The sequence below is a fragment of the Trachymyrmex cornetzi genome, unplaced genomic scaffold (genome assembly GCF_001594075.2).
Source record: "Trachymyrmex cornetzi isolate Tcor2-1 unplaced genomic scaffold, Tcor1.1 scaffold1061, whole genome shotgun sequence".
NCBI classification, from domain to species: domain Eukaryota; kingdom Metazoa; phylum Arthropoda; class Insecta; order Hymenoptera; family Formicidae; genus Trachymyrmex; species Trachymyrmex cornetzi.
In genome coordinates this window covers 110,572-126,987 of record NW_017295611.1, presented here as the reverse complement: position 1 = coordinate 126,987, position 16,416 = coordinate 110,572, and the positions used below count along the sequence as shown (strand labels likewise).

At 29.2% G+C, this 16,416-nt stretch overlaps 2 protein-coding genes across 8 annotated transcripts in view; both read left to right on the top strand.

The window, feature by feature from the left end:
* LOC108759950 (uncharacterized) overlaps window positions 1-2,270 on the top strand; it is a 2,981-nt gene extending 711 nt beyond the window's left edge. For 3 of the 5 annotated variants that reach the window (XM_018505713.1, XM_018505706.1, XM_018505689.1), the window contains 3 exons: window positions 35-232; window positions 388-531; window positions 1,373-2,270. In XM_018505713.1, coding sequence (XP_018361215.1) covers window positions 50-232; window positions 388-531; window positions 1,373-1,891 — 846 coding nt within the window. In that variant the 5' untranslated portion in view covers window positions 35-49 and the 3' untranslated portion in view covers window positions 1,892-2,270. The remainder of the gene's footprint in view (window positions 1-34; window positions 233-387; window positions 532-1,372) is intronic. The other 2 variants (XM_018505717.1, XM_018505698.1) reach the window with 1 other exon arrangement.
* Window positions 2,271-3,726: 1,456 nt separating this feature from the next.
* LOC108759925 (scm-like with four MBT domains protein 1) lies at window positions 3,727-12,759 on the top strand. 3 transcript variants are annotated; one of them, XM_018505657.1, is made up of 8 exons: window positions 3,727-3,771; window positions 8,121-8,445; window positions 9,254-9,666; window positions 9,756-9,845; window positions 10,056-10,573; window positions 10,719-11,569; window positions 11,698-12,350; window positions 12,554-12,759. In XM_018505657.1, the coding sequence occupies exons 2-8, from the start codon at window positions 8,400-8,402 to the stop codon at window positions 12,722-12,724; spliced, it is 2,742 nt and encodes a 913-aa protein (XP_018361159.1). In that variant the 5' UTR covers window positions 3,727-3,771; window positions 8,121-8,399; the 3' UTR covers window positions 12,725-12,759. The 3 variants fall into 3 exon arrangements, with proteins under 3 accessions (XP_018361159.1, XP_018361167.1, XP_018361151.1); XM_018505665.1 differs by lacking the exon at window positions 3,727-3,771 and adding an exon at window positions 3,775-3,844 and having other exon boundaries at window positions 8,295-8,445; XM_018505649.1 differs by lacking the exon at window positions 3,727-3,771 and having other exon boundaries at window positions 7,975-8,445.
* The last annotated feature ends 3,657 nt before the right edge of the window (window positions 12,760-16,416 follow it).

The window sequence follows — 16,416 nt, the reverse complement described above, 5'->3', positions numbered from 1 at the left end:
ATAATATAATAATAATAATAAATATATTATAAAGTATTAGTGAAGTATAATGGAGTGGCCAAACGATAAAGCTTTGTTATTTATTAATGAAATTGAAAGCTTACCGATTTTATGGGATTCTTCAGATCCATATTATAAAATTAGTAGGAAAAAAAATGAGACGTGGGAAAATCTTGCCAACAAATTCTGTACAACAATACTAGATGTTAAAAAGAAATGGCTTTCATTACAGGTAAACAAATGTTGGGTTTTATATACCAGTATTTTATTGCAACAAAAAGTAATTATAACTTTGAGAATTATTATACGTAATTATTTTGTATTCAATGAATTCAGCATAAGTCAGTCTTTAATTATTGATAATAAATCTACGAGTACTTTTTCTAGGCATCATACAGAAGAGAGAGAATTAAGATGATTGATTCTGCAAAGGGAACTGAGAAAAAAGTATCATCAAAATGGTTTGCATATCGTGCAATGACGTTCTTGGGAGATCATTATAAACCAAGAGGAATAAGAGATACTTCTGAGGTAAAATAAACATACATTTACAGTTTATAAATTTCTTTTAATTTTAATTTTGAAAGTAAAATTAACGCCCAACGTTAGTATATCTTCTCTTTTTAGAGTAGATTATGAATTTTCATAAACTTTTTTTTTGTTAGAAAAAATAAACTTAATTCTCCAGTATTGTTTTTCCTTCGAACCATATTATTATTTGTTCATTCTGCTCTTCAAATATTATATCATTCAGTCATAGAATTTTATATCTAGAATAGAAAATTAATTATATATAAATACTGCTAAATACATTACAATTTTTGGTAATATAACTTATCAAAATAAGTTACTAAATAAATTATATCAAAATAGTTATAGACCCGTATTCACAACGCGCTTTTATCGATAAAAGCGCGCTTTTATCTTTGAAATTCTATAATCTGCGTAACGTAAAGTATAGTATGTTAACAATAAAAACGGTTGAGCATATGCCACACACTAGATCTTGTTAGTGAAATATCAAATATATTCTCGTATAAAATTAAAAGAATTACAATAATTATGTCAGTTACAATTAATCAAAGTATAAACGTTTCGGCCCTGAATGTGGCCATCTTCAGTATAAATAAACACAATGGCCCGTATTCAGAACGCGCTTACAACGATGTTAGCACGCTAACATACTATACTTTACGTCACGCATATTATAGAATTTCAGAGATAAAAGTGCGCTTTTATCGATAAAAGCGTGTTCTGAATACGGGTCAATATTTTTAAATATAGTATGTTAGCGTGCTAACATCGTTGTTAGCGCGTTCTGAATATGGGCCATAATGTATAATATATTTATTGTAAGTTGTTGTTATTTCAGACTTCTGAAACATGTCAACAAGAAAAAAATAGTGACCTTAAGGATCAAGAAGGTATTAATGAAACAGACATAACATGTCCGAAAGTAGAAGCTACATTACATGAACCAGAGAGAAGTGTACGGTTGCGTAATACCTCGTTGCGAAGAAAACATTTGAAAATGTTTTATTCTCCAGAATTAAGTAACCCAAAGAAAAGAAAGATTAATGAAGATAAGCCAAGTGAAATGTATATTTTAAAAGCTACTGTCGCAGAAAAAGAATGTCAACGAGATGAAAATGAAACTTATGGTGAATACGTGGCACTGACACTGAAGAAATTAGATAATTATTCACGTATAATGGCTAAACATTACATTAATGAGATTCTTATAGAAGCAGAATTAGGGAAATACAAAGATTCGATTCTTCAAAGATCGCCTATACCCACGACCTATTCTGCTATTTCACCATCGCTTTCTGTATATTCCTACCAATCCGGAGGTTCCAATAACGTGGTTTCTTCTGAACCGAATCTGTGATCACCTGATGAATCAATAGCATTAAAAAATTATTTCTTTTTCTCAGTGTGTTGTCTTTTGTCAGTGGTGATCTCTTCTGCATATGTCCATCTTATATCCACTGATATATGGGACCTACAGTTTTTTTAACACCGACTGGCACATAGTGGAAGAAATACTCCACCATGGAACGGCCTATCGGAAGAGATTGTCGTGGCAAAGATACTCTTAATGATTTGTCATTGTCTTGGTGATGGTCAAAGTGATGATCAAATAAAATCTGGTACGTATAGAGTCTGGGTGGATTTGAACCCCATAGCAGCCATGCGACTCTATGCCACAAAGTTATTTAACACGATTTTAATCATTTCTATTTTCTGCAAGCTTTTGTTGAAATACATATCGATTTCTCATTTTTATAATTACTTTTGTAATTAATTTCTTAGAAATAATTCTTATTAATATATGTGTAAATTATATTTGCAAATTTTTTTTGAAATAAAATTGTTCTAAGAAGAAATAAAATATTTTTATTAGATAAATTCATTTGATAGAACTTCTGCAAGAGTTTCATACAGTTCAGAAATAATTTTCGAGATAATTTGTTCCGAACTTTCTTAAATAAGTACCTGGAAATCTTTATTTGCTAAGTGGTTCTTACAGTTAAACTAATAACCTTTTCGAATTGCTAACTCGATTCGAGTCGAGTCAGCAAATTGGAGACACTGTAAGTCTCTTTTCAATAAAAATTACTTCTCTCTCTCTCTCTCTCTCTCTCTCTCTCTCTCTCTCTAATTAGTGTCTTGCTTATATATTTATAGAGACGAATTATAAGAGGCTAATTTTTTAAGCTCTTTAATATAAATTTATGTGTGTAAAACTTTCGAAGATCTCTCCTACAAAAGTAAATATAAAAAATTGCGTCAATTAAGAAAATACAAAGTTATAATACGTAATTCAAATGTTTCACATTAATGTTTTAACAACCAATGAATTTCGTTATATTTTACGCTCTTAAGCATTTTAAATATATGTATTTTAATATAATTGTGAAATCTATAAAATATATTTTTATATATCGATTTTTATATATATTTTATAAAGTTTTTTTAAATACGAATATATGTACATATATTCGTACTAGTAGCATAGTAACGTTTTAATAACGTCTTATTAAAGACGTTAAAGTCATTTGAAGTTACCTTGATACTTTCGATGCGACAAAATCATATTTATGTATTAAAGAAAGTGATATATATAATATGAAATTAAAATATCTAAATGATTAATCAATGCATTAATTTTCAATTTATTATTATCCATGTAGATACTTCATAGATATAAATGTGCACATATCTTGTAATACTCTGCTCGATTTGCTGACAAATTACTTGCATATTGTTTTTTTTTACTAATATTTTGCCTATTGAATACATTTATGACGCGATGATATTCTATTTTCATTTAAAATATGCATTAAATTGATATCCGTGGTATTGATTATTATAAAAAAAAATAGTTTTGTAGCAACACATACGATATATTATTGGGTTTTAAATATGTATGCTTATTTATGTATTTATATAATATTATATAAAACGTAAATTTAATACTCTATTATTGACTAATAGAGTCTGATGTCTATTAAATATTGAACGGTTGAAACGGTCGATAATGTCTGTACTCTTCAATTACCTCCGAGTTCACTTGATCATGAAAATTTACCCGTGGATGACCGTCTTTAATAGTACCTTATCGGTGTCTAGACTCATTTTTATACGCTCGTTTTTGTTCGTCGTAAATATTCGTTTATGATTGTCCTTGTTAGTTGGTCTCGATCGAGCAGTCTCGAATCTCGAGCCAGCTTTTAATTGACTTTCTTTAATAATACCTTGTACAGTGTATGTGTCGAATCGTCGATTGTTTAAAAGGGAAAAGAAACAACGCGTGGACATCCTGAATATACATATACATGTGTATCAATAGGTTTGTGCGTCGCATACTCCAACATGCTTCACATGTTCCTACCATAGCTCCTACTCACTCTAACGAGCGCGTTTGAGTGAATAGGAGCTACAGTTGGAGGAAGTAGGAGTATGTTGGAGCATGCGACGCGAACAAACCTAATAATACGCGTATATTATAGATCCGTATTCTCATCCGTAGGGTTTTTCTAGTTTTCCTATAGAAATCTGTGATAGTAGAAGGCTAATATTTTTGGTAAAGAAAGTGTACGACAAGAACTGTTTTTGAGTATGCAAGCATCTTATTTTTCCATTGCTGATAGGATTATAATTATACAATCTGAAGCTGTATCATGAAAGAAATAACGATTGGTTTAAAAGAAATGGTTATATTTAAAGTTTAAAGGCAATTTTTGCTACAGATGCATGTCTATACCAAAAATTTTTACACACGACATTATTTTAAGTGCAAAAGCATATAACAAGCATTTTAATTATTAAAAATACGACATATATTTTCCAAAATTATCAAATATTATGTATTTGCTCAATTATATCATAAAAATCTGTTTACAGATCTGTTTGTTATATTTGTACTTTATTTAATTTTTTGCATTTGAAAGAAGATGAATAATTATATGGCCGTTAGAGAGAGAAAGGGCAAAGAATCGAGTGCAGAAGGTGCAGGTGAAATGAATGAACCGCATGTTGTGCTTTTGTATACGTAGCAAGTCTTTATTATGCATCAGGAGCGTAACAGTAGGCACCCGACATCCGAATTTGCTAACAATTATTCTTTGTTTTCTATCATAGTTTATGCTCTATCTAATCAATAAGTGTCACGATTTATTATTGGATTTGATATTTGAGATTATTATTTTTATTATTGTATCTTCATTCTGTTAGGAACGCAGTTTCAGTTGGATTTATTTATATTTTTAGACTTGTGTCTATTTTACTAATTTTTTTTTCTAAAATTATTTATAATAATCGAATTTGAGTCTTTTACGTGGTAAGAGCGACTGTTTTATCACTAACAAGAAACGATAATCTACAGATTTAGCAATTAGTCATCCCAGATTATAAGATTTTTCAACGCATGCGCATCCCCACTATTTTTGCACGCATATTATACGTATAGTCGATCGCATGACTTGTTAAAATGACCTATTTAATCAATTTGTGCAAAGTAGGACAATTTTTTTGGATTTTTGAAAGAAATTTTGAATATCTTTTTCTATAAAAATATCTTATTATATTAAAATAATTTGACATCAGTAAACATTAAAAAACAAAAATTATTTCTTTAAATATTATTCCTTTCAATATTAAATTATTTAAAACAAGGGTTTTTATATTATTACTAATGCATACTTTTTATATTATTTTTATTATAATATAATTATATTATAGTTTGATAAAAATCTATATTTGCCTTTTTATTTTATTTGTATGATAGATTTGTATTTATAATTCGTACATAGTTTGATTAAAGATTGAAATTTTTGTACCTCAACAAATCTAGGGCGATATTTAAACAGTCAAATCTGTCAAAAATAGATTTTGCAAAATGTCTATTACGAATTTTATTGGCAGAATGCCAGCAGAAATGATGTCAATAGAATTTGTTACGCAATATGATGATAAATTGACAGAAAGCGAGTAGAATTTGTCATTTTGGAACCTTTAAAAAACATATTCCATTAAAAAATTGTTCAAAATAATAGATTTTGCTTGATTTTCACTGACAATTAACATTAACTTTTCGCTTATTGTATATATAATCAGATTTTATTATATAAGATTTTAAGTCAGATTTTTTGTAAGTAAAACTTAATAAGATTTTAAGTACGATTTTATATGTGTTTGTATAGCTAAATACAATTTTGAGCTGTACAATCATTTCTTTCTACTTTTTTCTTCTTTATTAAGGATTCCGACCTCCAAACAAGTTCGATATAGTCAGTGAAATTAACAAAAAAACATATAATTTGGTAAAAAATTTTTCATGCATGAACATAAATATATTTAAACATACGTAATAATTATATATGAAATATGTCTATAAATGGTCTTACATTTTTCTTTCTTTTATAAAATTACTGTTTAATATGAGAAAAAAAAATAATAATGAGAAAAAACCTAAAAAATAATTAAAAGGATAATTTTCGTATTGTTTTTCTTTTAGAAAAAAATGTGTCGATACATTCTTCTTTGTTTAGTATAAGAAAAATAATAATAATGAAAAAAACAAAAAATAATTAAAAGGGTAATTTTCATGTTATTTCTTTAGAAAAAATCAAGTTTGGAAAAATGTAGAATAATTGTTCATAATATTTTATTTATAATTTATACGTATGAGCAATTTTTTCACATTTCTCTAAATTTGATTTTTTCTAAAAGAAATAATATAAAAATTATTCTTTTAATTATTTTTTGTTTTTTTTTTCATTATTATTATTTTTCTCTTATACTAAACAGTAATTTTACAAAAAAAAGGAGAATGTATGGACACATTTCATACATAGATACTTATATATGTTTATATATGTTTAAATATATTTATGCATGAACAATTTTTTACCGAGAATATAATATTCAAATAACGGTGCCTTCTGCAAGTCGACACAAATGGATACAAACATTATTTTATCTTTCTTGACGTTCAGTGAATAACAAAAGGTGTTTTCCATTTATAAAAATTAAAAAAAGATGAAGTAGATCCGAAATTAAAGTTAATTTACATATATTGATGAAAACGAGCATACATAAATTGACATAAACATCATTCTAACTTTCTTATATTTCATGAGTAAAAAAGACAACACGATTCGACTTATATCATGAAATGAAAAGCACTCACAGATAGAACGACATTTGAGTTGATTTGTATCACCAAATGGAAAGCACCCTAAAGAGGTTTTAGTACAAGATAGAAATATTTGTAGAAACAGTCATAAAATTACGATTACTTTGGTCAGAAACTCTAAAAAATTTTTATTTGTACTCGGTCTTTTTTGAACAACAATCATATATATATATATATATAACTTTTTCTAAGGTGGAAACTTTCCTTAAGATAAAAAATAAAAATTTTTTTGTTGAAGGTTAAAATTTGTCTTATTTTTATTCAAGAAAGATTAAAATTATATGATCTTTGCTACTACTATTCTGATGCAACTCCCGATTATTTTATTGACTGAAACTTTGTATCGACAATGCCAGAAATCGTTTCGAGAATAAATTAATAAATCACATTTGAACAATTCGGCTGTTTGACTAATGTGATTAGGTAATCAATTTTTTCTTCAGATTCGGTGTAGTGGTAGATGTGGAGTATCTACGATGCTAAAAATCGTTCCGATACTCAGGTCATTCAAGCTCAATTAAGATTAAATATGATAATCTTATTTAAATATAATAAGACTGTCCTGACAAAAATAAAAATCGTAGTTTCCAGAAGGCGAAAATTAGAGGCATTTATTCTTTTTTTACGTTCTGTTCTCTTAAGATTTTTGCCTTCTAGTTTCTTTATGCTTTTCTGTTGCTCTCCACCACTCCAGGATATCAATCATGAAACGGTTTTCGTAGGATAAAAAGTGAAAAGTGAAACATTTCTCCATTAACTTCAATGATTAAAATTTTCACTTTTTACTTTCCATCCTAAGAATAAAGTTCATGATTGATACCCGCAGTCTTTATTTTACTTATTCATAACCTACGTTAGTGTTCGTAAGTGTCTAAGTGTTATAATCGAATGTGTGAAATTAGTCCATTAATGCCAACAATTCTGGTTGCTGAAACAATTTAAATTCGAACGTTAAAGTTTACTTCTACTTCCGAAGACATAAGAGCGGATAAATATTAATTATCTGTATTATATACTTATTATATCTTGCGTGTAATAATCTTGTTTAAAGAATGCAATAATTTGTACTCACACATTTCCCGGTTTTCGAAATCTTATTGCAAATATTAAAATAACATTTATAAAATTAAGGAAAATTAAGGAAATTATAGAGAAAGGAATAAAATAAAAATTATTTATAAATTAAATTTCTTTATCATATAGTTACGCATACAATTAACATACAAAGATTGATTCACGAAACATGTTGTTGTCAGTAATGAATCGATATGACCTATAGCAACAAAAAAATAGGGCGTAATACATATTTTATTGTTCGTCTGTGATTGATATCCAAGGATTTTCATTCGAGATGACTGTGTATAATGTATAATCTACAGCGTGAGGTCTAGTAACTTTTTCTTGAATCACGAATCAGATTTTAGCGTTCGTGGAGCGGTGGAATACCCTCATAATACCCAAGCTTTTCGGCAGGATACGTTACTGCACTGCGCTGCTCAGAACTGAGCATGCGTAGAAAAATTCTACGATTTAGGATCACTGCCCTTCACTCATTCGCGCACGGTGAATCGTAGGTGTTCCTCTTAACTAGGGTTTGCTACATTAATTTCGCACGCAAAATGCCGGTCCTTCACTGAAGATTCATTAATAGTCTTGCCATATATTTTGTTTACGTGCTCGGCGGTGTAAATAAAATATGGAGACGTACGAGAATCAAGTGCAAGAAAAATCGCAGGATGGAGGTAAAAATTTCATAACTATACTTGTCTGTTTTAAATTTCGCGTATGCATGAAATTTTCTCACACATGTGAAATTTATGACTTCTCCTGGCGTCAGAATTGCATGCGATTATCAAGTTCCCGCGCGTCTTTTTTTTACATAGCTTTAACGTTTATTGCTTTCCAATAAAGGTAGATGTGGATTATAGGCATAATAGACAACATGGTAGTTGAACGCGTTTTTAAATGAAACTTTGAGGAAGTAAATTACGTGCATCGTGCACAGGAAAATTTCACGTGTTATGATAATTAACTGTTAAAGAGCACGTGTTGCATTGTTTTTGCTTAGTGTCTTATGTCTTTTTGTGTCGTTCCGAATGTAATTCAATTCTCTATCTGTTCTCAATTAACAATTCAGAAAATGGCGTTTTGCGCGTCAATAATAGCTGATAAAAACACGTCAGAGTAAAAAAATTATTGATTCGTAAAATTATGTTTTCGTTTATAATAATTTACAGTTATTATTATAATATGAATTTAATGAAAATGAATAATTAATGTGATTTAAATAAAAGTAATAATTTTTTAAATTAAAACGTTCTTGAAAAATATAATTTTACTGTATTATTATATTTTTTATCTACGCGTTTTTTAATATATAGTGTAAGCGTTTTTTGTAAAAAAAAAATATAATTTTTATTTATTTATGTTAAATATAATATAAAGTTTTTGTCATAATGAGATTTTATCAAGATAAAAAAATTACAGTTTGCTATATATATTAAATTCAGATAATAATATTTATATCCTGTCAAATTTTATACATTTTAGAATATGGATTTGTTTGGCAAGATTATCTTGATGCCACAAACAGCATGGAAGTTCCACAGATTATGTTCCCTCATGTGGAGTTGACATTGGAGAGCAGTATTGAGGTGGGCATGTCACTAGAAGTACCAGTACAAAAAAATAATGCTGAGGAAGAGCAGTCATATTGGATAGCTTCTATCGTTATGGCTTGTGGACCCTTATTGCGATTACGTTACCTTGGTGGTGACGATAGATCTTTAGAATTTTGGTTTAATCTTACAAAAGAGGCTGGTCATGAACTTGGTTGGAGTGTGAAAAATAATAAGAAATTAAAACCACCTGATGTTATATTTGAGAGATCACCAGATTGTGTAGACAAACTACAAGAATTTTTGATCACTGCACGTACACTCCCACCTGAGATGCTGACAGGGGTAAGATATCAACATTTCTATAATTTGACACTAATTAATACTTTAATATTACTTTAATATTATTTACGTATTACTCATTTTCTTTATAGGATGGCTTAAGTATGACAGAAAGGATAAAACAGGGTATGAAAGTTGAAATAAGTGACGTGCTGCATCCACATAAATTATGGGTAGCTACGGTAAGAACAAAGTTATAGAATTAGAAATTCATAAAGAGAAAAGTAATCTTATTTAAAACTTGTAAAACACAATTAAAAAATAAATCGTATAATTCTTGTAATTATTGTACAATAAGAAATAGCAAAGTGTTTATTTCTCTTTGCTCTAATAGTTAAGAATACTTACACGTGATAGTCTTGAAAATATTTAATGGATCTTTCTTTTTCTAGATTATTGAAAACATTGGAGGACGTCTTTTATTGAAATATGATACTCCAGAATCTACTCGTGAAGACTTCTGGATATTTTGTACATCTGAGCGTTTACATCCGTATGGATTTACGTCTAAATCAAATTCCACTTGGTTTTTGGAACCACCTAGTTCGATAATCGATATGCATACATATGAAGAATGGAAGGACTTGTTAGAATCTAAACCGAAAGATTGTAAGCTAGAGCAAGACTTATTTAATAATAATATAGATCATTCAAAACATAGTTTTGAAATCGGAATGAAATTGGAAGCTTTGCATCCAGCAGATCGAATAAAAATTTGTCCTGCTACTGTAACGAAAGTATTTGATGATGCATATTTTCTTGTGAATATTGATGTACATTCTGGATGTTTAAACGAATCAAATAATACGCTTGTCTCTAACAATTCATCTTCAGAAAATAATACATGGTTGTGCACTGTAGACCATCCATATATATTTCCAGTTGGATGGGCGCAAAACAATGATATTATGTAAGTATTAAATATAATAAGTATGTCAATCTTAAAATAATTTAGTTTATTAAAATTCTTTAAAGATATACATATAATCGCGTAATATTTGAATATTTTTGTATATAATTCTTTGCCTGTTGAAATCTTAATCTGAATATTACAGGATTACCCATCCGCAAGGTTGGACTTCAAAGACGGGAGATTTTGATTGGAATGAATACTTGGAAGCACTTAATGCTAGCGCAGCGCCTGAAAATTTATTTAGCGAACATGCCTGTGCTATTGAGGCAGGTTTTGAATGTGGCATGAGATTGGAGGCTGTTGATCCAGAACATGAACATGTAATATGCGCAGCTCATATTAATAAAATCGTTGACAATCTGTTATGGATAAAATTAGATAACAACAAGTACTTTCGGCCGGATCATATAGTTGACATGTATTCCTTGCATATATTTCCTGTGGGATGGTGCGAATCTAATCACTATTCGTTAAAACCACCGCATGACTACATAGAAATCTGTAAAAAACTAGAAACGTCTGCAAAGGAGAAGAAGAAAAGCAATGTCTTGGACATACCGATATCTGAACCACGCTCTTCTCTTTGGTGTCCAAAGATATATTTTAATTATCGATGTTTCACAGGTCCCATGATATCAAAGGGTAAACTAGCGACTCTTCCAAAATCAGTGGGACCTGGACCTGTTATACTAGTCATGAGGGAAGTTTTATCAATGATAGTATCTGTTGGCTATAGGAGTGCTAGAATTTTGAAGGTTTTACAATGTGATACCAAGCCAGATCCCGGTTATCATTTAGAAGTCTTAAAGGCAAAGCACAAAAATAACACATATCGTGCGAGTGTAGCTATTGTTACATCCGGTGACATGGTAGCAGATTTCTGCAGAAATACTTGTAAAAAATTATTGGTATGCCCAAATTTATTCGGTCCGTTGCACATATCGGAAAACGAATGTCCAGATGAATGTTATAAAACATCGAAAACAAAATATAGTAAGTAACTGAATATTTTAAAGAAGTTGTGTTGCACATATGCAAACTCATTGTATTCATAACATTATGTAATTAATATATAAAATGTATATACACACACATTTACTATTGATATTTTCAATTTTCAGCGGCATCGATTGGAACTGGGAAAAGAGGAAAACCGAAAGGATATACGAGCATCATGGTGCAAAAACCGAAACCTTGGGGTAGAAAACGTAAAAGACGACGTGGCAGATGGGCACAAAAACACAAGGAGGTTCAAGAAGAATATGATCAAGAAGATGAACTGCCATATATATCGTTAGATCTGGTAAAGCACATCTCAGAAAACCTCATCGATGAAGAATTTGACGGAAGACAACCGCTCTCAGAAATAGATATTATGATACAGAAAGGTTTAGAGAAATCCGACAAATCAGATGACGTTAAAACTGAAATGGTTTCCAGTAATGTTTCAGAGGATTCTGGTAGTTCATTTAATGATAGAAAGCCCAAAGATCGAGAACTGCCTAGTCCTCCAAATTTAAATTTGATTCAACACTCCACAAGATTCAGTCAAGGCATAGGAATCACTAGAGGGATTAAAAGAGATTGGGACACAAGCATAGAATCTGATTGCTCAGAAGCAGATGCCGAGTACGTGAGAATGCAAAAGACCCAACGACGACCGAAGACTCGAAAGCTCGATTCAAATCCGTTGTATTGGAGCGTAGACGATGTGTTTCGATATCTCAGAAAAACAAACGACTGCAAGGATATTGCATATCGCATCAAAGAAGAAGTGAGTATATACTCCGTTCAACGAAAGAATGACCTCGGATCGGACGAAAACTCGTCCATTTTGCGCAGGTCTTCATAGCGTTGTACAGCGTTACATTACTTGCTATGCGCAAACCGAGGTCATTCTCTCATTGAACAGAGTATACTGAAAATAAAAATTTTAATTACGATTATAATTAAAAGCAATATCTCTCTGTTTATTAGGAAATTGATGGTCTTGCGTTCTTGTTGCTGAATCTTCCTTCCCTTACTCAGCATATGAAACTGCGAACGAGTTTAGCCATGAAAATATGTCGACACGTTGAACAGGTCAAAGTTACATTTTTTCTACGACATATTCACGAAGTAGAACCGGAACAATATCAAATTGTTTAATTGATTTGATATAACCAATAAAACTTTTCTTTATTCACAATGTATGTTACATATACATATAGCTATATTAGGATTGACTGAATTGACAAATTTAAATAGAATTCAATTAGGAATCATTGAAAACGTTTTATGTTTTTATGTCGCATTGATATTTATTGCTGTTTTATTTTTATTTATTATTAACAACTTTCTCTAACATGTGTATTTGCATCAATAATATTAAAATACTTATCAATTTGTGATATTACTACTCCAATTTCAAAGACTGTATTTCAAGACGAATAAATAATAGGCACACAGTTTATTTGAACTGGAAATTGTATAAATTCACAAGAAATATTATTAGGCACGAAGAATTGCCTTGACATGAATATGGCATTTTCCATTCGTGTGTGTGTTCATTTTTATTTTAGTTATAATTATATAGTTATTTTTTTTTTAAAGCTCGGAAGATTTCATGAAAAGTACAAGGATTGTGATCAAATTGATCAATTTGTATATAAAGTGATATAAGATTATACATATGCATGTACTCTTTTGTTTCAGAACATAAGTAATAAAACAGGAATGTGTAAAAGCATATTTTTGTTCTTTTTTTTACGAATATACAATTTCTATACAGAGTGTCCCCAACATACGGCCCCACTTGTCTTGAACAGGTAGAGCAGACTAAACTGAGTCGAAAAGTCCTCTATCATTTTGCAATTTTCGCAATAGATAACAAGATATTAATTACTAAAAATTGCAGAATATTGGTCTTGAATAATTTTTTACTCAAATACTATCAACTTTACAGAAAAACTGCGAGAGACAAAAATCATTTATTTTCTTCTCATAAAGTTCTGAGAATTTTTTCAGAATTTATTATCAACTTTTTAGTACTGCATTTTCTTATTTTTACCAACGTGAGAAAATACGGTATTAAAAAATTCTGAAAAAATTCTGAAAAAATTCTCAGAACTTTATGAGAAGAAAATAAATTAGTTTTGCCTCTTGCAGTTTTTCTGTAAAGTTGATAGTATTTGAATAAAAAATTATTCAAGACCAATATTTTGCAATTTTTAGTAATTAATATCTTGTTAACTATTGCGAAAATTGCAAAATGGTAAAGGACTTTCGACTCAGTTTAGTCCGCTCTACCTGCTCAAGACGAGTGGGGCTGTATGTTGGGGACACCCTGTATACATAAATTTTAGTTTTAATTAAATTCAAATATTTCTTTTGTTTCTATATAAATTATATTTTATATTTTATTATAGTTTGGTGGAGACTTAAATTATGATGCTGAATAAAGTTTGTCATTATTTTAGAAGAGCTACTTTAGTATTTAAATTATAATTATCTATTTTTTTTAAATATTTTTGTAAATATGTAGCTACATAAGAAATTTTAAAATTAAGATAAAGACTAAGATAATGTATATTAAAAAAAAAGAAGCAGATCGTATACATAACTTCTAAGATATTTCTTTTCTTTATGTATCAATTATATTTTGTTTTTCACCACATTGAAAAAGAAAATTATAATATTAAATTTTATTTATCATAATCTTAGAGTTAAAAGATATTTAAATTAATATTAATTATGTTATGTTATATTTTATTGTGTGGCGATTTTGGAGTAGAGAGTTACGTGGATGCTCTCTGAAAAGATCCGGATTCAAATCCACCAAGAACGCATAAGATTTTATTTGATCTTCACCTCTCGGAAGGCAATGGCAAACCACCGAGAGTATCTTTGCATGGCAATTACTTCTTTCGATATGATCGTTCGAAACCGATGTTAAAACCTATAGGTTTCGTGTAACAGTGAATATATGCAGAAAATATTTCCAAGTTTCTAACAAAAGACGACCGATTTGAGAAGCAAAATTAATTATTGGGGAAAACAAAGGCAAAGTGGTATTGCTTTATTTGACGTATAATAAATTTAGCTTTAATGTTTTTATAACTCCTTTGTTTTCAGTCTGTCGTTCTGTTCATGTTACATTTTATTTTTTGCAAAAACATGCAGCTACATATGAGATCCTTACATTATAATAAAGACTAAGTAAAAGATAATATATATTTCAAAAAGCAGACATGAATTATGTAACTCCTAGATTTTATTTTTAACTGAATCTTTTGTTCATACATGATATATTTTACTTTTTACCGTATATTGAAAGACTTTTAAATCACAATGCTAAATTTTACTTATCATAAAACTACACAGTAAAAAACATTTTGTATTTGTGTTAGAAACGGTCTACTTAAGTTCTTATTAAAATTTTATATTGAATTTTTAATATCGTGATAATTTAAGAGGTAACGCCACTCTAGAGCTCGAAAAAAGACGTGTTTTTGATAATTTTTTACGGAGATACAATAAAGGAAATGAGAAATCTGTTTATAGGAGTTTATTATACATGTTCTGAAGTAAATAAAAAAATTTTTTAATTAACATTTTTAAACAAAATGACTACATGATACGAAACTCGTGACCACCTTTCGCTGAAGGGCCGCAAAGTTTCTCCCACAAATTTCAATCTGGAACAAAAAACCAAAATTTTATGAAAACTATAATATATGATTGACTACAGAAGTACGTAGGGGTTTTTTGATATTTTGTCAACTTTTTTTGTTATAAACAATTTACGGTGAAATTTTTTTTACCGAAAAATAAATTTTTTTTTTCAGATAAGCACTATTTTTTCGAAATTCAATATTTTCAAAATCCCCTACGTACTTCTGTAGCCAATCATATATAGTTTTCAAATAAAAAATTTTGATTTTTTGTTCCAGATTGAAAATTGTGGGAGAAACTTTTCCGGCCCTTCGGCGAGAGGTGGTCTCGAGTTTCGTATCATGTAGCCGCCATTTTGTTAAAAAATGTTAATTAAAAAATTTTTTTATTTACTTCAGAACATGTATATATAAACTCCTATAAACAGATTTCCCATTTCCTTTATTGTATCTCCGTAAAAAATGATCAAAAACACGTCTTTTTTTTCGAGCTCTAGAGTGACGTTACCCCTTAATATAATGTGATTGTGTTATTTGAATATTTTGTGTTAAATTGACATATTCAATATTTCTTAGTGTTGTTAAAATAATACAATTTATGAGTAAGTAAACAAATAAAAATGATTTTAAAACATAAATTCTACGATAAATAAATAAAGTGTGTCAATTTAACATATAAATGTCAAATTTATTGAAACATTTTAATTTTAATATATAAATATAAATGTTAATTTTAATGAAGAAGTATAATTACTTACAAATTGTGTTACGTTTTTTTGTGTGAAATTTTACACGATATTTGTGTTATTGTCTAACATATTCACCTTATGTTAAATTAACACAGAAATTTGAATGATTGTTAAATTTAACACAAATTTTCCAATTGTATGTACATAAAAGATATTTAAATTATCAGGTCAATTAATTATATATGTTACAAAACATACATATAAATTGCAGATAATATATACGAGTATCGGTGAAGTGTCAATCAATACAAATATCGATAATTATCTTTAGAGATTGCAAATTACAATATCTCGCCGATAACGAAGTTGAGTATCTCTCGGTATAGTAGATAATGTTACCGACCTTTGACTATATACCTCTGGACTGCTAGTTACCCCCACTTTTCCTACCTTTTCCATAAGATAGAAAGAGAGGACCGTGTATCCAAGATCTCAGAGC